The following is a 26,521-nucleotide window of genomic DNA, read 5'->3' on the forward strand; positions in this document are numbered from 1 at the left end:
GGTCATTTTAGTCCTAAGCAGGTTTTTGCTCTGGCACTTTTAAAAACTAAAAGATATTTTAATTTTTCAAACATTTTTCTCCCTCTCTATTAGGGTGTAATATTTCCTCCCATTGCTTTTACTCAACATATTGATAATAATTCACTGCATTGATAGCCAAAGCTTTTTTAGAAGATAAAAGAAAGCAAAATCCAACCTTCCCCACCACTCCCTGAAACTGAGATTCCAAGGGCGAATATTGAAATTATTTAATTTCCTGTGATTAGTGTGTTATTCTTTTAGTAACTTTCTTTGCGTTCACCAAAGTCCATGGAAAGACTGTGTATGGCGGAACAGTTTATGCAATAAGACATGATTCAGCATCAGATTTAGTCCTCAGTACTTGACACAAGAGCAGTTGATGGAGCCCTATACAGCATGCAACAAAGATTTCCTTTGGTTTCCACATTATGACAGTGCTACTGTTGTTTCTGTGGGATATCTATCTAGAGACTTTTGACAATATTTTACAATGAGTATAGGAATACACATAGGTGGAAAGCTTTTTTCCACACCTGAAGGCAAAGAGTTTTTAAGGAAGAAAAAAAAAAAAAAGAAAAAAGAAAAACAAAAAAAACCCAGCTTTTTAAACAAGCTGTAATGCAGAATATGTTTTAAGTTTAAATATTTCTTCAACAGTATTTTTTCTGTTTCTTAGGCTATCATGGAAGAAATTGCAGGATTTGAAGATCGTTTGAACAACCTTAAGAGTAAAGGTGATTACCTGATCGATCAATGCACAGAACATCTTCAAGCTAAATTTAAGCAAAACATACAAAGCCATCTTCAGGGGACAAAGGACAGCTATTCTGCCATATGTAGTACAGCGCAAAGAGTAAGTCTTTTTACAAAAATGTTTTTTATTCCATTTGAGAATATCGTTATTTCTCTAAGTACTTGCTTCTTTAAACTGTGTAAAACACTTTCTACTGTTTCCATTTCTATTGATCCTACAGGTTACCAATGTAGCACTTCATAATTACTGTGCTACAGTTGAATTCCTTGTAATCCAAATGTTCCTTTACAGCCAGAAAATTTGTCTTCCTGTCAGTTTCTGCTCCATCTCTCCACATCCTCACTACCTTCATATGACACTAGCTTCTGAGCAGCTGCAGCTAAGAAATTAGAACTATTCCTCCTTCAAAAACTAGGGAGAAAGTTGCATTCATACTGTCAGTAGCTTGTATGCATATATAATGGGTCTTAATAATGTGTTAGGAAATACTGTCTTAGCAGAACCAGAATATACAGTTAAGAAGTACTAGCTGGGTCATCCTTTTAATCCAATAAGGAGATCAAGCCAGTGTAGTCTAAAAAAAACCACAACCAAACCAAACCAAAAAATTAAAATTCTAAAAAGTAGACTTCATAGTCAGTAAGATTTGTAGAGGTAGGCAAAAACTCGTACTAGATCAATGGCAAAATATTGAACAAGAATACAGAAATAAGATAAAATGCTCTTGATTTGAATCTTTATTTTTCTTTCCAGAAGCCATGCCTTAGATACTGTCCATGAACTAGCAAGCTGCAGTAAGAGCTTGAGAAGCTTTCACATCCCTTGTTACTTCTATGTACAAGGATTAAAACAACCACAGTCATAATAATTGTGTTTTACCTGCAGTTTTCAAGGTGAGAGAAGAGAGCCAATAGTGATGTCTGAAAATGTAATGACTTTAGACAATGTTTATTCTAGGTGTACCAGAGTTTGGAACATGAACTCCAGAAGCATGTTAATCATCAGGATACCCTGCAGCAGTGCCAGACTTGGCTGTCTACAGTGCATTCAGAACTAAAGCCAAGTACCTGGCCACCTTTCAGCCTGACAGACGCAGTTAAACAGGTAAAAGTTCAGGACTTGAAAATGCTCAGTTATCCATAATAAATTGAGGTCAGGTAAGAGCTTTATATTAATAGGAATTAGATACACACTCTAACCTCTCAGAGAGCTGTGTAGCCTTATTGTTTGTTCTCAGCTCCTAAAGGAGTGCTTTAAGTGAAAAATAACCACTAGTAAAAAAATCACACAAGGCTTTTGCTAGCTCTGCTTAATACTTAGAAATATTTTACCTGAAAAATATTTTCCTAGTTAGATAAACCATCTCAGATATTCCCCAGAGGTGTTTAGTACAGTGGGTTTTAGTTTCTGCTTGTCCAATTGCCCATCTGCCTACTAATGTTCCTATATGAGACCTGGCTTCATGTTACCATAGATACAGAGTCTCCTTTTAAGACAATTAAAACAATTTTCAGCCTAAGAACATAGAACTCTCTCCAGTCCACATTAGTCATTAAGAATGGTTTCTTTGCTTCTTGATTTTTCATAGTAACTTAATGTATTTTACATTTGATTTGTACCTTGTTCTCAAATTAAACTGGTATGGTACTAAAAATGCTGGAATTCAGGGCTTTCTTCACCATGTGGCTAGGCAGAGATCTTGAAATACTACAGTTGGCAGCTCTGCAAGGGCAGAAGGAGCAGGGGGTGACAGTGTGGCCAGGAGGGCAGCACTTTCCCAACGATGTGCAGACCTGCAGCACACGAGTGAGAAGAGCAGAGTCCTCCTGGTGTCAGCCATCATCTGGTGATCACCAGGCAAGTATGTAGGGATGTGGCCAGTCTCACGTCAGTGCAGCAAGACAAGACCAGGAGGATCAGTGAGGCACAGATGCACCTGTAGTGTGTAGGTCCATAGGTGACTGAGGGCCTGAGCTTACATGCAGCTCTCAAGCAAGGGGAAAGACTTCTGAACACTTTTCTATTGGCCAGGTCCCAGCTGGGCCAAGTCAAGGCTGGCCTTGAGCAGAAGTAGTCAAACCCCAAGGACAGGGGAATAGAGGTTGCAGGGCCCTTTGGTACACTGAGGGCCCTGACCATGCCTGAGCACTGGGGACCTGTTCCAGTGCTTAACTGTGCTTAGTGTGAAAAATAGTTTGCCTTGTACCTATACAGAATTTCCTTGTTCCAACATTTCACTTTTCCCGCTAATCTGTTTTCTCCTCATCTCAGAAGAGTCTGGCTCTGTCTTCTCATTACTACCTCCATCTGACCCCTACCATTTTAACTAGTAGCATACCACATTTAGCCTCTCTTCTTCAGGCTTTGCAAATCAGTTCCTTCAGACCTGCCCAAATGCCATGAACTACAGCCCCATATCTCCCCAGCCCTTTGCCGGACTTGCACTAGTTTTCCAATATCTCTTCTATGGAGGAAGACTGTAACTGAGCTAAAACCAGCAGGGACAGCCTAACAGGTGTCAGTACAGGAGAATAATGACTTCCCAGAGTTTGATCTCTGCATTCTTGCTAATACAGTAATGACAAGGGCACACTGCTGTCATGTTCAGCTTTTTGCCCACAAGGACCCATCACTGCACCCCTGCATCACCTCTCCTCTGTGTCTCAGAGGTATGTTATTGCCCTGCTTGCCAACACTAATATCAACATTTTATTTTGGAATGAGGAAACTCTTCATAGGAAGAGGTGAGCTCCTACAGGCAATGTTGAGAGCAGCAACCCTCACCAGTGATCTGATCTTGGCAATTGTAGATATTGGGGACCTTGGGAAGGCTTCAGAAGGTGTAGGAAAATGTATTGTGCTGCTGGGCTGGATTCCCCATGATCTGTCAGACACTGAAGAATTTTATAGGTATGGGCAACATGACACACTAATAGTTAGATAAAGCCCTGCTTCCCATTCACCTTGGGAAAGTAAGCCACCTTGTTCAAACTCTATCTACCCAATGGCTAATTTATAAAGAAATGAGGAAAGTAATGCATATGTGACTAAGAACTTTGATAACTGGATGGTAATCAGAATTGCTGCTTTCCATAATTATGACAGAGCAACCTTACCTAATAAAATAGTATATGTCTACATTTCTTCTTTTTTAAATAATAAGCTGAAGTAAAAATATTAAAATACATGGTTATAAGAAAATAAGATATTATTTCCACAGTCTCAGAGTTTATTTGAGGATTATCTTCCCTCAGGTGAAACATTTCCGGGCTCTACAGGAACAAGCAAATACATACTTGGATCTTCTGTGCTCCATGTGTGATCTGTCAGATGCCACAGTGAAGAGTACAGCAACAGATATTCAACAAATAAAACAAACGGTACAAGATAACCACAACAACCTGCTTTTAATCCTATTTAGAGCTTTAACTGCCTTGATCTTCCTCTTTTAAAAAGGTCATATTGGGTAATGGTTTAAAGAAATATCTTTTTATTTTCATCTTAAGTATTTCTTTTAGGAATAGTTTTCTCCTTCTATTTTTTTTTTATTATTATTTTTTTAAATCCACATGTTGGTCTCCTAGTAGTGATGCAAAGACACACAACAAAGGTTGCTAAAGGTACTTAGGCAATGTTACAAGATGTTGGCCTAAAGCCGCACAAATAGCCTTCTATGGAAGAAAATCTGATCCAAATTATTTGTTTTCATAAAACACATTTTAATCTATTTTTCTCTGTATTTTGTTAAATATTTTACTTCTATTATTTATTCAACAGCATACTAATGTTCTTATTAGGATATACTAAAATATGAGTTATGATCATAATAACAATTATTATGGTTCAATCCATAAATCTGAGTGCATCTGTTTCAACATATAAATTTATAGATGAGTATCTCAAGTTTTAAAGTAGCTTAATGCTTATTTTCAGAATAAAATTCAAAACATGAGAGTTATTAGAAAAGAAACATTGGGAGCATTCCTGTTATAAACATGAAAATTTTAGTTTTGCATACACACACAACCAAACTTTTGAAACTAATTCTACCAAGAGTAAAAATCTAATATATATAGTAACAGTATTCCATACCAGAGTAGCAAATTGTACAAATCCAAACAATCCATTAAAAAAATGGCAGTCAAAATGTTGAATAGTTTAAAAGTATTCCAAGCATCAGAATAAGATTCTCTTTTTATATGTAAAGCAGTGAAATATTTTTAAGAAATCACAGACAGTAGGTACAGTGCTGAGATACATTAAGCTGGCTGAGTGTCTAAACCTTAAAGGAGCCCTACTGCTGTATTTGGAGCAAAAGAAGCTGTGTGACTGTCGGTCTGAGGTGATTGATGGGCTCAGATCTGGTAAGCATTCTTCCTATTGGCATTTCACAAACACCATATATGCAAAATAACTGTGCTAAGCAAACAAAATGAAAATGTTTCATTTAATGCCTTAATTTGATCATTTTGAAGGCATGTAGGGCATAGTCCAGCAGTATTCTTGGCATGGAATAGGATAAATCATACATTAATTCAAGCTTTAACAGAAGACGTTTACACCACCCATAAATATACTTGCTTTTCCCAAGGGTGAATGATAATTTTTTATTTTTTTTTTCCCCCACCCTTTGATAGGTCTGAGTTTTATGACTTTTGAAGATTAAGAATCTTTTTGTAGATAATACTATCCCCTTCAGAATCTGGTGCGGAAATTTGCTGTTAGTACAGTATTGCACTCAGAGGAAAAATGGTATTCATCCTTCATCTCCAAAAATAGCTGTATTAAAGCATTCCTACTCCTTTTCGTTCTTCTAGATTGAGCAACAGATAATGCACTCACAGTATTTGGCTCAAGGTTGGGAAGAGATCAAACAAATGAAGGCTGAACTCTGGATATATTTCCAAGATGCAGATCAACAATTACAGAATTTGAAAAGAAGACGGGCAGAGTTGGAGCTAAACATTGCCCAGAATATGGTACTACAGGTTAAGGTAAGGAGATTTAAGATTAAGAGCAGAAGATAAGGACGATGTTAATCCCATTTCTGATATTATTATAATTCATGTTATGTGCATGTATCGCATAGAATTGCTAGTATGATCTAAGAAAGAGCAGAGAAGAGAGAAAAAAGAAGGTTTCCTTATTGGTGCTACAGGGTGACACAGAAAGCAGAACACTGTACCTTAATATTTTTATGGTTTTTTTTTATAATAGTAGACAATTCTCAGCCTACTGTTCTGATTTGCCTTCACTTTTTAATAGGCTTTTTATCACAGTAGACCAGAAGATAAGCTCTGCAATTTGTACTTGTGAAGTTATTTGATTCCAATACTTCTGAATTATCTAAAACTATTTTAGATTTAGTAAGGGAAACTATTCAGTGTTTCTGGACTTCAAAAATCACTGGAGAATAGGTTAAAAAGAAAGAAAATTTAGTTTACCTAAAACAGTGAAAAAAATGCCTTCAGATCTTCACTTATTCGTTTACAGATGAGAGGAGTTCTATGGCTATTGTGCATACATCACAAATGTCTATAAAGTAACAAGAAGAAACAGAAAAACAGATTAGTTCTTTGCTAAATGATTAAATGCTTGGGTTTTGCATTTTTGGTCTAGACTTTTCTTGTATTCTTGTTCTGTTCTGCTAGGAGTCAGGTAAGAAGTAAACAGCACTTCCTCTTCATGTCTGTGCTACAGAAGTGTTTGAACAAAGTCACAGTACTTGAAGAAGCACAATGTGGGCTGACAGCTCTTACACTAGCTATCATTAGAGTCCAGGAAGAAGGAGGAATGTGCATTTATTTCTTTACTATTTGAGTCAGGCACCTGATGTACTGTGAGATGTGACACAATGTGTGTTTTTTCCTTCCCATGGTACTTGATGATGCCCAGCTACCTTTGAAGCAGTCACAAAGAGAAATGAGGAAGAACTTGGCAGTAGTATCTCTTCTCTAGAATCCCTGTCAAACACAGCATCCCAGCAAAGTGCTGGAGCTGGGCATGTTTGTTTATTTACAGTTATTGGAACTAGAATTTGGAAAAATATCTTTATCCCAGACAATGTGTAACTGCTGAATAGTATTTGGTTAGTTTTAGTTGTCAGAATATGGTATATTCTTATTTTGGGTTCTCTGTGGTTTCTTATTTGGTAAGAAATATGTGTACAGATGGACTCTTGTATTTGCTGGAATTTATTAACTCAAATAGCATCATACCTAGATAATAATTGGCTTTTCTCAGTAATGACAGTAATAATGGTTGCTATTATAGAAGTAGGAACAAAACAAAGTATGGATATGAGGGCTCACTGACTCATGGACTCTGCTTCTTATTTTTAGTCTCCAATGAAAAAGGAAGAAAAACAAGCTAGAAACAGTACTGATAAAATTAATTGTCATGAGACCTTGTGAAAGCTGTGATAGTCTGGAAGCTAGGGCAATAAGGTGTGACTTGATGGTGATTTCCATTCATCACTGGCACTTGGAAACTGCTCTCATTTGTCTGTAACCAACTTGTCCCCATCTGAGAAGATGAGGAGAGAAGGCACTTTTTCCAATTTACATCTGCTCAGGATTTGCCTGGGCAGATAATTAGTCCTTACACAATTTATTTATTTCAGAGTTTTAATTTAAATTCTATTTTATAATTCTGAAGACGTGACACCATGTTGTTTTTGACTATTATCTTTTTCAGGAATTCAGTCAGAAGTTGCAGTCTAAGCAGTCAGCTCTTACCTCTGTGACTGAGAAGATGAACAAACTAACTCAAGGGCAGGAATCACCTGAACACAAGGAAACAGGAGAGCTGAGCAACCAGTGGCTGGATCTCTGCCTTCAGGCACATGGTTTGCTCCTACAGAGGGAAGAGGATCTGCAGAGGACAAGGGATTACCATGACCGCATGCACGTAGTTGAAGTTTTCTTGGAAGAACTCACAAAAGAGTGGGACAACCTGGCTAGGTAAAAAATACGTTAGCACGCACGAAGCTGACTTAATGCATGTTAGCTGGAAGAGCAGTGTACAGAATGTCTCGAGTTAGATCTACTAAAAATCAGTTTTCTCACGTTTAATGAATAGCAGGCCTCTCTAATTAATTGTAGGACAATTAGTTGTATTGAAATAGTGTTTGAGAAGCCAAATTTTCAATGTTTGTCTTTAAGGAAAGTACCTATTGATCCCACCTTAGGGTGTAGCATTTCAAGCATTTTTACTATTTTGTTTGAACTCTTCATTCCTGTTTACTATGTTTCATGAGCTTTTTTCATTGTGGTACTGTGTTTTGTCTGTTAGACTATTATATTAAATTTAGTTGCTCCTGCTAAATGATTGCAGCTGCTTCGTATAACATACACAGCAGCTTTGTGTAATATTGTGAGAGTCTATTACTGCTGTTCCACTGTTGTGGAACAAGATTCACTTCCACCTCAGTACTTGTTCGTAGGTGCAGTATAACCCGTATATTCTGTAGTATTTGTGTTAGTTTGTATGGTCAGCCTGATGATCACTTTGCAGATGAAATGGAGAGGAATAAAAAACTTATAAATTACTATTCAGGACTGGTACCTTCAAAAGAATGTGAAAACTGGAGGTATTTATATCATAGTGATTTCAGTATACAGTAGGCTTAGAATTCAACGTGACTTCTTTTAAAAACCTATCCTCAAATAGGATCTAATAATTTATTTCTGATGTGTTCATTTTGATAACAGATCTGATGCTGAAAGTACAAATGTGCACCTTGAAGCTTTGCAAAAATTAGCACTTGCACTGCAGGAAAGGAGATTTGCTCTGGAAGATTTGAAAGACCAGAAACAGAAGATGACAGAACATCTGAATCTTGATGACAAAGAATTAGTAAAGGAACAATTTGGTCATTTTGAGCAACGCTGGACTCAGCTGGAAGATCTTGTCAAAAGGAAAATTCAAGTTTCAGTTTCAACCTTAGAAGAGCTCAGTTTGGTGCATTCCAAACTTCAGGAATTAATGGAATGGGCAGAGGAGCAGCAACCTAGTGTCTCAGAGGCTCTTAAACAGAGCCCACCTCCAGATTTGGCTCAGAGTCTTCTAATGGATCATCTTACCATTTGCAGTGAACTTGAAGCCAAACAGCTGGTTCTGAAGATGCTTGTGAAGGATGCTGACAGGGTGATGACAAACCTAGGGCTCAATGAAAGGCAGGAGCTGCAGAAAGCACTTTCTGATGCACAGCACCATGTAGGTTGTCTCAGCGATTTGGTTGGCCAAAGAAGAAAGCACCTGAATAAAGCATTGTCAGAAAAGACTCAGTTTCTTATGGCAGTCTTTCAGGCTACAAACCAAATTCACCAGCATGAGAAGAAGGTAACATTTCCAGAACACATTTCTCTGTTCCCGGAAGATGTGAACAAACAGATCAGGACTTGCAAGAATGCCCAGGCTAACCTGAAGGCCTATCAAAATGATGTCACTGGGTTGTGGGCTCAAGGAAGGGATTTAATGAAAGAAGCAACCGAACAAGAAAAGAATGAAGTGTTAGGTAAATTGCAAGAACTACAGAATGTATATGACACTGTTTTACAAAAGTGTAACCAGAGATTGTTAGAACTGGAGAAAAATATAGTTTCCAGGAAATATTTCAAAGAAGACTTAGATAAAGTTTGTCATTGGCTAAAACAAGCTGATATTGTCACATTCCCAGAAGTCAGTGTAATGAATAGTAACTCTGAACTGTACACACAGTTGGCAAAATATCAACAGATCCTTGAGCAATCCCCAGAATATGAAAATCTGTTACTTGCACTGCAAAGAGATGGCCAAGAAATCCTACCATCACTTAATGAAGTGGATCATTCTTATCTGGATGAAAAACTTAACATTCTCCCTCAGCAATTCAGTATTGTCACTGCTCTGGCAAAAGAAAAATTATATAAGGTTCAGGAAGCAATTTATGCCAGAAAAGAGTATGCCTCTTTGATTGAGTTGACAAGTAAAGCTCTGACTGAACTAGAAGATCAGTTTATTAACATGGACAAAGCTCCAGCTGCTGTTTTAGCCAAAGAAGTTGTGTCACTCCAGCAGGCCTACAGAGATCTCTTAGGTGAGGTGGTGAGTCTTGGTGCAGCAGTGGATGAGCTAAACCTGAAGAAGGAGGCCTTTCGAAGCACTGGCCAGCCATGGCAACCGGATGAGATGTTAAAACTTGTCACGCTATATCACAAGTTGAAGAGGCAAATAGAACAGAAAATCAACCTGTTGGAAGACACAATAGAAGCATGCCAGGAGCATGAGAAAATGAGTATGCAGTTTGAGGCACAACTAGAGGCAGTGAAGAAAGAGCAGATTCGGGTAAATGAAGAAACACTCCCAGTAGAAGAAAAGTTGAAAATATACCATTCTCTGGTGGGCAGCTTGCAAGAGTTGGAGAGTCTTCTGAAACGAATAATTGAGCATCTAGAAGCCCTTTCTCCACAGCTTGACTCATCTGCATGTGAGAGAACAAATCAGCAAGTGCGGTCTTGGCAAGAACAACTAAAGTCTTTACATGCTGCCATTGGTGACACTGTGATGGAGTGTGAGAACAGACTTGTGCAAAGCATAGACTTCCAGACAGAAATCTGCCGCTCACTTGACTGGTTGAGATGGGTGAAAACAGAACTTAATGGGACATTAAGTTTGGACCTCAAACTGCAAAGCATCCAAGAAGAAATCCGAAAAGTTCAGATACATCAGGAAGAAGTGCAGTCAAGCCTGAGAATAATGAATGCACTGAGCAATAAAGAAAAAGAGAAATATATGAAAGCAAAGGAACTGATACCTTCTGACCTGGAAAACACACTTGCTGACCTGACAGAACTAGATGGTGAAGTTCAAGAATCTATACACATGAGACAGGTTAGCACACACTAAGTGTCATTAGTTTTTTGCTCTCAAAGCTGAAAAATATGGTTCTGTGGCACGATGTTTGTAATCCTAATGAAAACAATTGATGTTAATAAAACTGTTGTTAGTTTTTTTTAATGACTTACGTTGTGATCTGTTGCCATGGATGACTTTGGGAGAGAGAGGGGAAAGGTAGAAAAGGATTCCTTTAATATGCATGTAGTCTCTCCAGAGAGGGGGAAAAGACAGCAAGAACAGGCAAAGTGCAGGTTCTCAACAGAGAATTTTTTTTTTTTTTTCCTGCAGTGAATTTTATGGGCCTCAATAAAGTTTTTCCTTTTATTTCAGGCTACCTTGAATAAATTATATAGCCTCTGCCAAAAATACTACCAAGTGATGCAGATAGCGAATGACTGGCTTGAAGACGCTCAGGAATTTCTACATTTAGCAAGAAATGGTCTTGATGTTGAGAACTCTGAGGATAACCTGAAGAACCACATGGAATTTTTCAGCACAGAAATTCAGTTCAATAATAATTTGATGGAGTTACAGGGCCTTATGTCTGAGATAGAGCCCTTTATCCAAGCCAAAGCAAGAGAGCAGCTGATGCAGAATGTAGCTGCATTGGAGGAAAAGGGCAAAGTGACAAAGCAAGAAGCCAAAACCCAGCAAGAGCAGTTGCAAAGGTATAATAACATGTTGGGTTTTTTTCTTTTGTTTTAAGATGATCTTGTTGGTGATAAAAGAAAGATATTATAATGTTAATTGGAGTTTTGTAAAATGTTTGTGTGACTGATGAGAAAAGTTGATACTGAAATTCAGAGTTGTTGCATTCTGATTTCTCCTCTGCCACTGACTGCTTTGATGGGAGATTTTGAGAAAAATATGATAAAATTATATAAGGCTTGGAACACCACCAAGAAGATAAGTGGGGAATGACTGTCACTTATTTGACCTGGTGTGAGACCTATGTAGAAACAAATGAAATTGAAGCAGACATTTCAAACTAAAAGAAAATACATTTTTAATGATAATACCTATGTTACTTATCATGTCTGAATATGAATGCCTATGTTACTTATTATGTCTGAATATTATGGATTCCAAAAGTTTGGGTGGGTTTGAAACACAACCCAAACAAAGCTTTTTGTTTTACAATCACTGTAGAAATGTCTATCAAGGGCTATTTAATGCCATGCTATGTCTGTAAGGCACAGCTGAAAATCAGGAGTGCATGCTTCTATGTATTCTCTTTCCTAACACTCTTTTTTTTAAATTGGAAAATATGTGTAATAGCAAAATTAAGCAGTTACATTGAAAACTAGGTGCAATAATATTCCTGATTTTCAAATGCTTTCATATCACATTAAATTGTTCTTTCTGAAACTGTATTTTTAAGGTGTGCTTCAGAATGGCAGGTGTATCAGACAGCAAGACAGAAGGTTATTGAAGTGATGAATGAAGCTGAGAAAAAATTATCTGAATTCTCAGTAGCTAAAGCTGTTTCTTCTCATGAAGCAGAAGAGAAATTGCTAACACATAAGGTAAGGTACTGAGAATTATGTTAAATTCTTTTCCTTCAGTGCGAACAAATGTATGTTATGTAAGTCCCTACCTGTGGCAACATTAAGTTCTTAGATCTTTTCCTGTAGTGCTTAACTGTGTCATAGCCCACCAAGAGGTGTTTTGTGTTGTGCAGAATACACGTTTTGTTTGTGGGGTGACCGGGACAGAGAGTTTTGTTGCTTTTCAACTTAATGTCTGTGTATACCCCTGTGACTGTAGAGAACTGGAAGGAACCAGAAGATTCCTAAATGTCTTGGGTGCATAAGACCCAAAACTTTGTACCCTACAAGAAAATGGGATCAATAGAAATGTCCATCTACTTTGGATCACATTGAAGAGTTTTACTAGGACAGGAAGTATTGAGTTTTAATATTAACTCTTTGTTTAGTCTAAAAGAAAGAAATATGACTTAAAAGAAATACTTTCTACTCTAAGATTTAGGGTTCTAATCAGTTGCCCAATACAGGCAGTTTGTGACACTTGAGACATCCTGGCTGGTCTCCAGTTGTGTCTCTGTGAAGGCAGAAATTTCCCCTAAGAGTAATGTCATGTCTGCCAGACTCATGAACATATTCTGATACTCTTGGCCATCTAAAATGGCATTAGAGAAGAATATAACATAAATGTGTACTTAAACATTTAAGTTCATAGAACCGCAGAATGGCTTGGGTTGGAAGCGATCTTAAAGATCATGAAGTTCCAACCTCTCTGTCATGGGTAGAGACACCTCCTAAAGCAGGTTGCTGAAAGCCCCATCCAACATGGCCTTGAACATTTCACTGGATCCACAACTTCTCTGAGCTACCTGGTCTAGTTTCTTCCCACCCTCACACTAAAGAATTTCTTCCTTATGGCTAATCTAAATCTACCCTCTTCCATCTTAAAGCCATTACCCCTTGTCTTATTGCTACATGTCTTTCTAACAAGTCCCTGCCAAGCTTTCCTGTAGGCCCCCTTCAGGTACTGGAAGATCACTCCAGAGCCTTCTCTTCTCAAGGCTGAACAACCCCAACTCTCTCAGCCTGTTTTCATAGGAGAGGTGCTCCAGTCTTCTGATCATCTTTGTGGCCCTCCTCTGGATTTGTTTTAACAGGTCCATGTCCTTCTTGTGTTGGTGGCTCCAGAACTGGACACAGTTTTCCAGGTGGGGTCTCATGAGAGTGGAGGGGAAGAATTCCCTTCGTTGACCTGCTGGCTAGAAGGGACCTGAATACTCAATTCCATCCCTTCTAAGAGGCTAGTAAGGAAGTGAAAATGTGATTGCACCTAATTTCTGCTCATTACAGAGAGCTGTATTTTGGACCAGGTCCTTCAAGTAGCTGAGCCATTTACACATATGAAAAATAAAGTAAGACCTAACAAGCTCACTCAGCATAGAGTACCTCCTCTTTGTCTACATTCGATGACTCATCTGACGGAAAGGGTGTTGAACAGTTATGAGTTGAGCTGTAAAAGAAGAAAACAGTGCTTATTTTTTCTTTTTCAGACTGTTGTGTCTGTAGTGAATTCTTTCCATGAGAAGATCACAGCCCTTGAAGAAAAGGCTTCACAGCTGGAAAAGGTTAGCAATGATGCCAGTAAGGCAACTATAAGTAGGTCCATGACAACAGTTTGGCAGCGCTGGACAAGGCTCCGGAATGTAGCCCAAGAGCAAGAGAAAATTTTGGAAGATGCGGTGCAGGAATGGAAGGGCTTTAATGATAAGGTAACATCTGCTCTTGGTAAATCCTCCTTTATTAACTGTACATAGGGTTTTACTCATTATACTGCCTTATTAGTCACCTTATGGTAGAAAAGGCTGATAGCAGGAATAACAATGATTTTTCTCTGGCAATAGAAAAAAACAGCTATGGAAGACCTAGGCACATCACTTCCTCCAACTTCTGCAGTATTCTTCTATATGCATACACATGTAGTAAATACAGAGTGGTTTTGGTTTCTGGTAGTTCTTCAGAACCTCCTCTATGTTTCACTTCACCCAATGACCTGTTCTAGATTGTTAACATGTCTCTGTTGTTGTTGTTTTTTTAACTGTAAATCCTTACTCTTTACTGGGGTGAAATATGGGAAGAGTCTGAAGTTGCTATTTCTAAATTTATGCAGTGATATTATTGCCTGTCACTGCTCATGGATCATGTGTGTCTCTTTTTTTTTTTTTGTCTTTGTATTCTGCCTGTCTCTTTATGTGTTATTGTCTGTTCTTTTATGCTCAAATTGCAGGTTCTCTGTGAATAGGGATCATCTTTTTATTAAATTTATGACTTGTGCCAAATATGGGTCTGCCCTGGGGTAGATAGAGCTCTCAGTCCTATGGCAATAAAGATAATAAATGCTAAAAAATATAAGGAACCGCTCATCCCTTGACAAGAAAATATCTTAGCAAGTCCTACCCAGTGTCAAGAGCTAGGGCCAGCTAGCTAGATCTAGCACACTAGAGCATGGATTTATATATGCCATAGAGACTGCTGCGCCAGCACTATACCAGAACTGTTTCACAGCATCTAAATGTACAGCACTGGGTTTAGCATCTTTTGGTGTTGGTTGTATTAGCTACTTTTTAATTACATTATTCACAAGACTGCATCTCTTCCCATAGATTCAGAAAGCCACCATAGTAATAGATCAGTTACAAGGTCGCTTACCAGAAAGCTCAGTGGAAAAGTCATCTAGAACAGAGCTCCTGGAACTCCTGGATTACCACAGCAGTTTCCTTCAGGAGGTGGAGCATCAGCTGTCATCTTTGGGCCTGCTCAAACAGCATGCTGTCAGTGTTCTTCAAGATGTGGAAAGAAAACCTCCATCTAAGGAGGAACTACCAGTCATGCAAGAAATCAAAGCAATGCAAGATCGATGCCACAAGTAAGGCAGTATTTTAAAAGATTCTCTAGCAAAATGGTACCCTATAATTCGTATAGTTCATATATAATTTTTATCATAATTAACAATTACCATGTTTAAAATAAATATTAGTTACTGTATTTAAAAGAAGCATCATATGAATTTTAAATTATCTTTAGTTGATTTTGAAATAAGTTTTTGCCATTATATTTTATTTCTATCAGTAGGAGTATACTTTTTTGGGATATGTACCTTTTGCCTTGCATAATAACAATAACTTATGTTAGGGTTGTATAAGCTACATTACATTTATAAAATATTTTAAACCCTTCCATTGCATCTCACTCTTAACAGGGACCATTTATCTTTTTTTGTAACCTAAGTTTAGATTTGTTCAGCACTTTGTTTCCCATTGGAAGCACTTAGGTACCAAAAGTAGGTATACTATGAAATTTACAAGGGAATTTATTGCATATGCAAACAAAATATATCTTAACATTTCACCCTGTGGTTATATGAATGTTAATCTAAACATAAAATGTTTTCCTGTCATGTATAAACCAGGAAATTTTATGGCTAAAGTTTCAGGGCTTATGTTCACTTAATAACTGCACTAAGATGCCATTAACTGGATCTCCACAGTGGGAAGAGGGAGAGCGACAAAGAAAGAAATACTATAAACTTGGCACCTAGCCTGTCCAAAGTTAATTGTGTTCATACATAACTGATTACATTAGAATAGCAATCCCTGTAGAAAATGTAGAAACTGCACTGACAATTAGAGAAATCTGTTGTGATGAGCTCAAATGTAGATGTATGTATTGGGAACATTTGCATTCTTTCAAGAGTTGTGCAGTTGAAGTCCAAATATATATAAAAAAGCTAATTAGAAAGAATGGACCAAAGAATGTGTATTGCTTTAGTAGTCTGTTGCAACACTGCCTCAGTTTTTGTTACTCTGGATGTGGGTCTATCAGTCATTGCCTTTATTGTTCAATATTTTTTGGCAAAGCAGTGTTTTGAGACCTTACTTAATTCTTTGCAAATAGTTTTAATTTCTGTGTTTCTGAAGTATGCAACAGAAAGTGAAAAAGGGTGTGAAGATGGTGAAACAGGAGCTGAAGGAGCGTGATGATGTTGAAGCAGAGATTAATACTGTCAAGTCCTGGATCCAGGAAACAAAAGAGTATTTATTAAGCCCTGATGTTGAAGTGGATACTCAACTTCATGAGTTGCAGGTATATCAAATTTTTCAATTTCCAATATTAATCTTCATTAAAATCTGCTAGTGAGTGTTAGTTAAAACAAAATAAAAAACAAAACAAACACACACCAAAAAAACACACACACAAAAAAAAAGAGGTAACCGTCGAATTCAAATCAGACAATACTCTTTAGTTTTGGTGTAAGCCACTAGACAAATTCATAAAGCATGAAGTAGCTGATGGGCTGCAATACCTTATTTTAAAGATATTTAAGATTTGCATTTATGCATTTTTGCAAACCAGCATATTGTTTAGTAGTATTTCTCTTCTCATCTAAGATATGGAGGAACCATAGAATGTGAACAGACAGAATGTGATATTTCTTGGCAGTCTTTTGGGGCAAGGAGGCAAGCAACAAAATAAAATAAACTCATTTCACTGGAGGTGCTGAAAGCTTGACATTTTCTACATATATGTGGTCACACAGGAACAGAGAACTGGACAGTCATAAATGAGAATCCAGGGAATCCCAAGCTACAATTCTTTTTAATAAACAAATACAAAATTTGAAAGTGGATAGCTTTGCTGCAAGCTCCATGAAATGTTTGCATTTTCTAAGTTTACATAGAAATGTTTTTCCCATTGTTCTCAACAATACTGTTTTTCTGTCATTAGTCTCTCCTTGGTGAAGTAACCACTCATCGCCAGGCTGTTGAAAAAATGGCTGAACAACAACAGAATAAGTATTTGGGACTTTATACCATTTTGCCTTCTGAACTTTCTCTTCATTTAGCAGAAGTTGGGCTGGACCTTGTAACTGTACAAGATCAGGTAAAACATAGTAGATAAATACATTACAAATCTATAAAACTTTATAACTTAGTGGAATACAGTAGCCAAATGTCAAACTATGACAGTGTGGAGTATTTTCATTACCTTCATTGAAATTAAATGAAGGTAATTGAAAGTTAATTTCCTTTCAGGAGGAGAGATTTCTGATTACTGAATTTATTTCCTATTCTTGACAGATTCAAACCAAAGAAAGAGAAACTCAGCGGATCAAAAGACTGAATCAAGAGTTCAGTCAGAAAATTCAGGAGATAGCAAGTGAACTAAATGCCATTCTTTCAAAACTGAAAAAGAAAACAAATGATATAGCACAAGCTAAACTTGAACAAAAGGTAAGACTAAGACTTTCCTTATTTGGTTAAACCATAAATTCTTCTGAGTTGGGACATTCACTTCATACCAAAGTTGTATTTGTGAAGGTTTGCATGACACATTTTTTAGTAGTTCAACAGAAGAATAGACAGAAATTAGTTTTGACTGATGAGATTTTAGAATTATATTCTTTGCAAACTAACTCATACAGGGACTTGAATTAATAACAGGACTTGGAGGAAGAAGCTGAGAATGAAAACAAGTCAGATGGACCAAGTTATGCTGTGACATAGTACCCTTACTTAAAGATAATGAGTATGACTGCAATCTGGGAAAACCTAAGAGGTTTCTCAACTGCTCCTTGTCCCAGTCTGTACTGGAAAGTACAGTACAGTACACCTTTACTTGTGATAACCAGAGTTTTACTTAGCCAGTAGTTCATCTCCTATCATGTGGTGCAATAATGAAGCAAAGTACTACTGGTGTGGTTAAGGGGAGTGCAAAGGACTCAGTTCCTTGTCTAGGTATTCTTACTCTTAGGTATGTGCCACACTCCAAAAAGCTCATCTGTACTGAAGTGTAGTGGCTAAGTTAGGATTATTATATGAGGGCAGAGGGTTTTTTGGGGGTTGGAGAAGATGTTGAGGGTGAGGATTTTTTTAGTTTTGTTTCGTTTTTTAACTAGTTAAAAATTAGCTTGACAAAATTACTGTCTGGAAGTAAACAAAGGAGAAATTAGGAGAAGATTTGGCATGTCTGGTATGACAAAAATTCCATGTTTATTTTGATGAGTTGCTCTCAATATGCTCCAGAGTATCATTTGCTTTGCTGGTTGTATCACTGAAATATATCCCTTTAAAACTGGTGTGTCTCCTTCATCCCCGTAATTAAGCAGAAAGCCAGTGAAGTGGGCCTTCTCATGTTACATAGATGAAAACTCTTTCATTGGAGATTTAGTAAAGTTCCTCAACTGTGTTTATGTCAGCACTCAGCTGATAGTCCTGAGACTGGGTTGGCTTTGATTACAGCAGTAAATATTTTTATATTAACATTGAAACTGAATATGAAAAATAAAACAGAAATCTGTCTAAAATCCATGTAATTCAAGTCAGGTGGATCCTTCTCTCATTTTTAAACTGTATAAATTCTGCACTGTAGATATATTTATTTATGCTTATCTGAGATATGTGTGTCTTTTTATCTAGATGAGCAGTTCAACATCTGTCTTTGTCTACCTGTAGACAGTCATGTCACTAAGTTACGCTACTGTTCATGGAATAATATTTGTTTATTGTAATAGTTGATCATAACTTATACTCTAAGGTGTGTCTGCCAGGACAGCCCTAACCTAAAGAGCTTGAAGTATCTTCTTGAAGCACCTGTAGTTAGACTAGTGTTCTGGATCAATTTTTGTCTGATTGCAATTTATATTTCTAAAAATATTGTAAAGGAGCTAGAGTGCTTGAGACTTATTTTATTGGTATTACAAAAACAATGAATCGTTAACACCTTAGGTATAAAACCAAAATGAAATTAAAAAAACCCAACAATACCTCCTCCCCAAGAAACTGTAGTCAGTAAGTGTTTTATCAATCTATGGGAAACACAGAAAACCTTTTAGGTTTCCTTTTTAAATTTTACAGAAACTTTGTAACTATGGTAAGAAAAGCTGATTTTAAAATCTATTTCTTTTGAAAGTCTAGCACAATCCAGGACTGCTCCTGTGTCAGGATCAAGCTGTGAAACTGCAAGTTTCAAATTAAAATGAAAACTTATATAATGCATTTATGAGTCATTACATATTTCTGAGTTTGTAAAGGAATATTTTAAGACAGCAAGAAAAAAAAAAATCTCTTTCCAGTAATGCAAAATCCTTGTCATGGCAATGTGTACTGACTATTGATTTCAAAAACAAACACAGAAAGACGGCCAAGAACGGTTAATGTCACTCTGAAATTACTCAGTCTTTTGCTATGGAAGTGAAAAAGTTTATCCATTTTAGCCATGAAGTCAGAGAAGAAAGAGTAATGGCACACATTTCAGAGATGGCCAAACTTCCTGCTGTTCTGCCTTTCTGCTTAGACACGCATTGTTGGTTTCCAGCCAGAATAAAAATGGAACAAAAAACTGAGACTTTGGACAGGGCATAGAAGTTGCAAGCTGGACTAGAAATAAACAACCAGACACCTAACACTTCCTGGATCACTGATTTTTTTCTTGTTCTGTCTAGATCCTCGGTGAAGAGTTGGACAGCTGCAACATAAAGCTGTTGGAATTAGATGCATCAGTCCAGGACTTTGCAGAGCAGAATGTACCACTGGCTAAGCAACTGGCTAACAGGATTGGGAAACTCACTGCATTGCACCAACAGACGGTACAGCAGGCTGAGTACAGAGCAGCTAAGCTCAGTCAGGTACTATCTCCAATCCTTTCTGCTGTTTCCTTTCAGAAGCAGAAGAAACATGCAAACTTCATGTTTATCTTCACATAGTTATACAAGAAGGGGCATTTCTTAGCACATCTGCCTATTATTAGTCAGTACTTGCATCACAGAAAGGCATGAGACTGGTCAGATCAGGAGTGTAGAAAAACGCTGAGATTCTGCTTTAACATCCTTTTCCATTAATCATTTGCTAGTTGGTTCCTCTGGTGCCCTGAAAAGATTGTGGACTTTCCCACAGAAGTCCATAATTGCCATGACAGGCAATATTATCTCACTGTGCTTTTCAGGGCCTCTGTCTTACCACTGTTATCCATATTTGCAGCAGAAAAGAAAAAAAAATAATTAAAAAAATGATGCTTTATTCTATTAATAATCTATGAAGGGTGAATATAATTTGTAGATTCAATAGAAAAGTGTAGATACAACAGTCCTGATAATGCATAATGTTTGTGCAACACTTCAGCATTCATAAAGATGTTTCCCTGAAACTATTCCTTATATATTTTTTTGCTAATTCTTGTTAACCCAAAAAAAGTCTATTAAAAGCAAAGAAATGGATTTTCTGTGGTTCTGCCATCAGTGCCCTGGTAAATTGAGTTCTCTCTTCTGCATGCATAAAGAAGCTTCTGTAAAGCTTGAAAAAGATAACTATTTTGTTAGACTCTTTTCAGTTTCCTCTGGAAAGCTTTTTAGAAAATTACTATCAAAGTAAGAGTTCAGTCAAAGGTACTTGGTGAAGGGTTTATCTATTAGGATATTTTTGTTCAGCACCAAGACATAAAGTGCTATAGGTAAGGCAAACTACATGCAAATACAGTTCTGTCACCTAGGATTTGATCCGTCCTTCATACAGGAAAAATGCATGAAGATCAGTGAACTTATTCTGGCTAAATGAGAAGAAAAAGGGAACTAAACAGTACTTTACTAAATAGAAACTGGATGAATCAGAAAGCAGAGCTTTTGTCCTGTATTTTGAAATAAGTGCAATGTTTCTCTTTTTGGAAATAGAACAGGCTGAGTAGACAAAGCAGGTTTTAAATAAAGATGATTTTGGTGGTGACATGGAAACAGGAAAAAATAAGAAATGACATAGACAGGTTTGCATTGTGCCACAAACTGAGCAAGAAGGCATTTTGGAACTTATGTGTGAGGCTGAATATGTGCAGGAAGTGTACCCTCTAGAGATATATTTGAGCATCAATACACTCTTCCAGTGTGACCTACATTCTTGTAGTATATTTTTTTCCACTGAAATAGATGTTTATTAATGGGAGCAGACCTATTTTAACTCTATAAATACAGAAGTAATTAAACTGAGGGAGTGTGGGCTTGATGAGTGAACAGTGAGGTGGATTGAGAGCTGGCTGTGTAACAGAACTCAGTGGGTTTGATTAACGGAGCAGGGTCACGTTAGAGGCCTGTAACCAGTGGTGTCCCCCAGCGGTTGACACTCAATCTGGTCTTGTTCAACATATTCATCAATGACCTGGAGGAGGGGACAGAGCATATCCTCAGAAAGTTCACTGATGATGCAAAACTGGGAAGGGTGGCCGACACTCCAGAGGACTGTGCTGCCATCCAGTGTGACCTGGTTAGGCTGGAGAGCTGGGCAGAGGAGAACCTAATGCGGCTCAACAAGGGCAAGTGTAGAGTCCTGCACCTGGGGTGGAAGAACCCCATGCACCAATATAGGCTAGGAGTGGACCTGCTGGAAAGCAGTTCCGAGGAGAATGATCTGGGAGTCCTGGTAGATAGTGAATTATCCATGAGCCAGCAATGTGCACTTGCTGCCAAGAGGGCCAATGGAATCCTGGGGTGCATAAGAAAGTGTGTGGCCAGTAGGTCAAAAGAGGTCATTCTCCCCTTCTGCTCTGCCCTGGTGAGGCCACATCTGGAATACTGTGTCCAGTTCAAGGTTCCTCAGTTCAAGACAGACAGGGAACTACTAGAGAAAGTCCAGTGGAGGGCAACAAAGATGATGGCGGGGTTGGAGCATCTGCCTTATGAGGAGAGGCTGAGTGAGCTGGGACTCTTCAGCCTGGAGAAGAGAAGGCTGAGGGGAGACTTTATTAATGCCAATAAGTATCTAAAGGGTGGGTGCAGGGAGGATGGAGCCAGACTCTTTAGTAGTTCCCAGTGACAAGAAATATTGTGGGGCAATGGCTACAAGTTGGAACATAGGAAGTTCCATTTAAAGATGAGGAAAAACTTCTTTATGGTGAGGGTGACAGACCACTGGAACAGGCTGCCCAGGGAGGTTGTGCAGTTTCTTTCTCTGGAGACATTCAAGACCTGCCTGGACATGTTCCTGTGTGATGTGTTCTAGGCGATCCCTTCCAACTCTGATAATTCTGTGATTCCATGAAATTATATTCAACACTAAAGAAAAGTTGTTAAAAAAATCCTCAAGTTAAAAACAGTAAATTAAATAAAAGTAATGTTACCATTCCTTAAAACTCTATAGGATTACATCTTAGGCTTAAGTGGATTTTTCTTTTATATCCAGGCTGCTTCACACTTGGAAGAATACAATGAGATGTTGGAGTTCATATTGAAATGGATCGAGAAAGCGAATATCCTAGTGCATGGTAGTATAACATGGAATTCTTCCTCTCAGCTTCGTGATCAGTGTAAAGCCTACCAGGTGATTATATGAACTGTGAAATTTAAACAACAGTGTATAAAGTTCTTTTTCTGAGCAGTGAAGTTTTATATCCTACACTTTTTTGCATCCTTCCCTTCAGAAAAGTGTCTTTACATGCTAGGTTTCTTTGACTGTTCCCCTAAGTCTTATAGATGTTTAATTTTTATTTTTTTTTACAACTATTTTGAAGACTGAAATTAGCATATATTTTGAATAAAACTATCTGATTCAAAGTTGATCTGCATGTTTCCTCAAGTACATTGGCTTCATAGCAGCTTTTGACTGAATAGCATGTCTCTATATACCATGATTCTGTCTCACATGGTACCTTATTACAGCTGATATTCTTCTAAAACTCTAGTTAATCAAACACAATTTTCAGGTTTGGTTGCATTTTGGTTTTGGTGGGGGGTTTTTTCTTTTTTTTCTTCACACAAAATTGGAAAAACCTTTGTTCTCATCTGAATAGATTCATATCAAGTGTTTTCAGACTGATACCAAATAGGTGAGTTTCTTCCAGTTGCTTCCTGAACGTCTCAAATCAGAGTGTTTTGCTGTCCCTGTGACAGTGCAGTTTGTTCTATGTGTGGAATAGGTGAGTCTGGGATCAGTGGAGGAGCAGTTTGATAAGGTTCAAGCTTGTCTAGTGTTACATGACCATGTGAAAAAAATAAAATCATAAGATGATCATGTCTCAGCAATGTCAAAATAAGACTACATTATGTTTTTTTTTATGTATACATTAGTTAACTGTCAAGTACATTCACTTCCTTTGAGGCAATGCAGTATGTCATGCTTTCTTCTTCAGAATAGGAACCTCCAGGCAATTTGTCCTGGGGAGGCAGCATGTCTGGTTTGTTTTTACTAAGGCTTTTTCCCTGCTTCAAAAGTTGATGAGGATACACACAGAACACTTTAGTAGCCATTTTTTAGGTAGCATTAATAACTACTGCTCTGCTATAAGACTGCACCCAAGTGCTTTCTGCTGCCTTCTATTAGGTACACCAGGGTTCCAGAACACATCTGATCCCTAGATTGTGTATGTTACATTTTCACAGGCAAGTGTGTATAGCAAAACACTAAAATAAGTGAGTTGTTAAATAGAGCTACTGAAACTTTACAATTTACTATTTTATTTCCCACTCTTCATAAGCTGAAGCACTTCAGCATAAATGATTAAACATATTGCCCAAGCCTTCCAGGAAATTAGTAGAACTTAGTAATATGCTTACACATGTGTAGAAATTGAGGAGTTTGCAGAACAGAAATATAAAGATTTGTTTAATCTGAAGCTCAACTCTGGCGTTCAATTTGTTCTTATCTCCATCTAGACTATGTTGGATGAGTCTGGAGAGATTCATGGTGATCTTGAGGCCATGAGTGACAGGATTGAGTATCTAGCCAGTGTGTACTGTACTGAAGGAATGTCACAGCAAGTGCTGGAACTGGGGCGGAGAACAGAGGAATTGCAACAAATTATCAAAGTGCGGCTACCAAATCTCCAAGATGCTGCCAAGGTACATGGATGCAGTTTTTCTAATAATAGCTGACAACTAGGGTAGTGTTTGCATTATTTTTCTGAGACTATTAGCAGTGCAGATTGTCTGTGGTCTGTAAGCAGGTGTGACTGGGTTGTCCAAAGTTAGACATTTTGTACCGTTTGAGATGCTGCCTTCATGTGCTGTTCCAGATGGGGACAAGGTTCCTGCAGGTCCTGTCTTATCTGCCCATTCTGGATGGATGTACTGGCGATCATGGTGTGTCTCAAATGACACTAAGCAGCTATGTTTAGATACTTGAAAAGTGTCTGTGTTGGCACTCATGCTGTGCCATTTCCTTTATTTTTCTCTTGAAAGATGTCTAAAGCCTGCTCTCTGTTAATTCAGATCAGTACTGAACCAGACCAGTTTCCATAATGTAAGACCTACCCCTACAAAAGAGTGCAATGAAAAGGATGAGCGGGCTTTTTCATTTTCCTGACATTTCTGTGCAGCTCTTCCATAAGGATATACTGTTAATATGTGTGTATTGTGCCTGTGCAAACCCTGAGGGCATGGTAAACTGGTGCAAGACACAGGGAAAAGCATAGAAGTCTCTTCTGTGTGCTCTTACCTTTTTTTTTTTTTTCTTAATTGATACAATAAATCAGGAAAAAATTAATGTTGGAATTACATAATTTTTGTATTTATAGGAGTTCAGACTTCTTTCCGTTACAAAAGCACATATTAGTAAACTGCAGTTTATGATCTGAAGGCTTCTATTTTTATTTTTTTTCTCATGGAACAAAGCAGAGGTTTGCATACAAGTAGCCATAGAAAAAGTGAAACTTACTAGCTTCAGTTTTCAGAGAAGTATTGAAACAATTGAATAAACTATTTGTAAGTAGAAGGGACAGAGGATAGTGATGACTGTGATGCATGTATAAATTTGTAGAAAAGATGCCATGCATTATCCTAACATATGATCTATTCAGAGAGAATAAAAAGAATTTGTTCTTCATGTGTGTTGTTAATGGGATAGTAAGTAGAGGATTGAAATTGCCACAAAAGATAACTGCACATCAGATCATCAGAAAAAACATTCTACAAAAGGAGAATACTGGAACAATAGAATATGTCATCTGTAGAGACCAGAGGGACTCGACTGCTGGTGGTCCTTATCAACAGTCTGTAAAGATAAGACAGTTATGTCCTGTCTTATTGCAGGAAGATGACTAGGGGACATCTTGAGTTACTTTCTAGGCCTTGAACTTTATTTTATCTTTATAAAGTACATGCTGTATTTAAGATTGAGGAAGTACTTAAAATAATAACTGTGACTTTGAGATCTCTTTTTCTAGACTGTCATATGATTGGTATTTTTATCCAATATTTTAAACATTGAAAATTCTTTGTTGAAACTGTGAATTAGTTTTAGCACTGTATATAAGGGTTGTAGCTACAAAATGCAGACAGATATAGTGGTTTTTAAAAATGTTTTAATATTATTTTTTTTTAACCCCTGAATCAAATGTGTTGTGTTGCAGGACATGAAGAAATTTGAAATTGAGCTGAGAGGCCTGCAGGCTGCTCTGGAGCAAGCCCAAGCCACACTGACTTCTCCAGAGCTCGGGCATTTGAGCTTGAAAGAGCAGCTTTCTCACAGACAGGTAAAAGGCCAGTAACTCAAAATTAGGACTTGCATAGTGTGAGCTTACAAAAAATTATTGAATATTGGTAAGACTGACTGTGGTGTTTCTTAGGTGGGTTGTTTCAGAGTCTAGCCCAAAATTACTGCCAAGGGAATAATGCTCAGTTCTTACTCAGTGCTCTTCATCAACAGGTTCTTAAAGTATTTCAAAAAGAAGTCTGAATTTCTATCACCATTTTACTGATAGAGATGCAATTAGATAGCATCTTGATAGCTCACTCACGTGTGAACTGGAAAGCTAAGAGAAAATTCACTTTTCCTTAAGCTCAGTACATTTTTCTATGTTTAGTTTAACTACCTCCATAAGATATTGCTGCTTTTTTATATTGCACTTGGCCTACTATAGAGATTTGTCAGCTTGTTAATTTTGGTATCAGTCTCATGACAAAATATATAACCCAAATTATAACTTTCTGAGCTGCTTAAGAAGTGTTTCTTTCTGAAAGCTAATAGAGATATTTAACTGTCCTAATCTGCCTGTGAAAATCCAGTGTTAACAGGTCCACTTTAGGATTAAAATATGCACAAAAACATATGGTTTAAAGGTAAATTTGCAAAGATTTCCCTTTTGTTTAAAATACACAGGATTTTTCTAGGGATTTCAGAATGTAGCACTGATGAGTGTAAGTGAAACAACTCCTACTGTAAGAGTAAAGGAATATAGAGTTTATGCTGTTGTTCATGTGTATTCTTTGTTCGGGCTCTAGCAGGTATCACAATATGACTTTCTTTTATACAGAAGGGGGCTGTAGCTCTTGCCCACCTCTTCACCATATCAGAGGGTCATGGGGAGTGCCAAACTGGCAAGCAGCCCTAGGGAAGCTCTAGGCGCTGATTGC

General features: G+C 37.6%; 1 protein-coding gene across 1 annotated transcript in view; it reads left to right on the forward strand.

The window, feature by feature from the left end:
* The window catches only part of SYNE1 (spectrin repeat containing, nuclear envelope 1), a 243,482-nt gene that overhangs the window by 112,902 nt on the left and 104,059 nt on the right, over positions 1 to 26,521 (forward strand). The window contains exons 70-86 of the mRNA XM_010000000.1: positions 698 to 874; positions 1,733 to 1,879; positions 4,030 to 4,155; positions 5,593 to 5,769; positions 7,472 to 7,737; positions 8,488 to 10,648; positions 10,985 to 11,322; positions 12,036 to 12,180; positions 13,689 to 13,907; positions 14,799 to 15,061; positions 16,113 to 16,278; positions 16,921 to 17,076; positions 17,274 to 17,426; positions 19,637 to 19,819; positions 22,356 to 22,493; positions 23,825 to 24,010; positions 25,519 to 25,641. Of these exons, the coding sequence (XP_009998302.1) occupies positions 698 to 874; positions 1,733 to 1,879; positions 4,030 to 4,155; positions 5,593 to 5,769; positions 7,472 to 7,737; positions 8,488 to 10,648; positions 10,985 to 11,322; positions 12,036 to 12,180; positions 13,689 to 13,907; positions 14,799 to 15,061; positions 16,113 to 16,278; positions 16,921 to 17,076; positions 17,274 to 17,426; positions 19,637 to 19,819; positions 22,356 to 22,493; positions 23,825 to 24,010; positions 25,519 to 25,641 (5,124 nt within the window). The remainder of the gene's footprint in view (positions 1 to 697; positions 875 to 1,732; positions 1,880 to 4,029; positions 4,156 to 5,592; positions 5,770 to 7,471; positions 7,738 to 8,487; positions 10,649 to 10,984; positions 11,323 to 12,035; positions 12,181 to 13,688; positions 13,908 to 14,798; positions 15,062 to 16,112; positions 16,279 to 16,920; positions 17,077 to 17,273; positions 17,427 to 19,636; positions 19,820 to 22,355; positions 22,494 to 23,824; positions 24,011 to 25,518; positions 25,642 to 26,521) is intronic.

The sequence above is a fragment of the Chaetura pelagica genome, unplaced genomic scaffold (genome assembly GCF_000747805.2).
Source record: "Chaetura pelagica isolate M959 unplaced genomic scaffold, ChaPel_1.0 scaffold135, whole genome shotgun sequence".
Taxonomy (NCBI): domain Eukaryota; kingdom Metazoa; phylum Chordata; class Aves; order Apodiformes; family Apodidae; genus Chaetura; species Chaetura pelagica.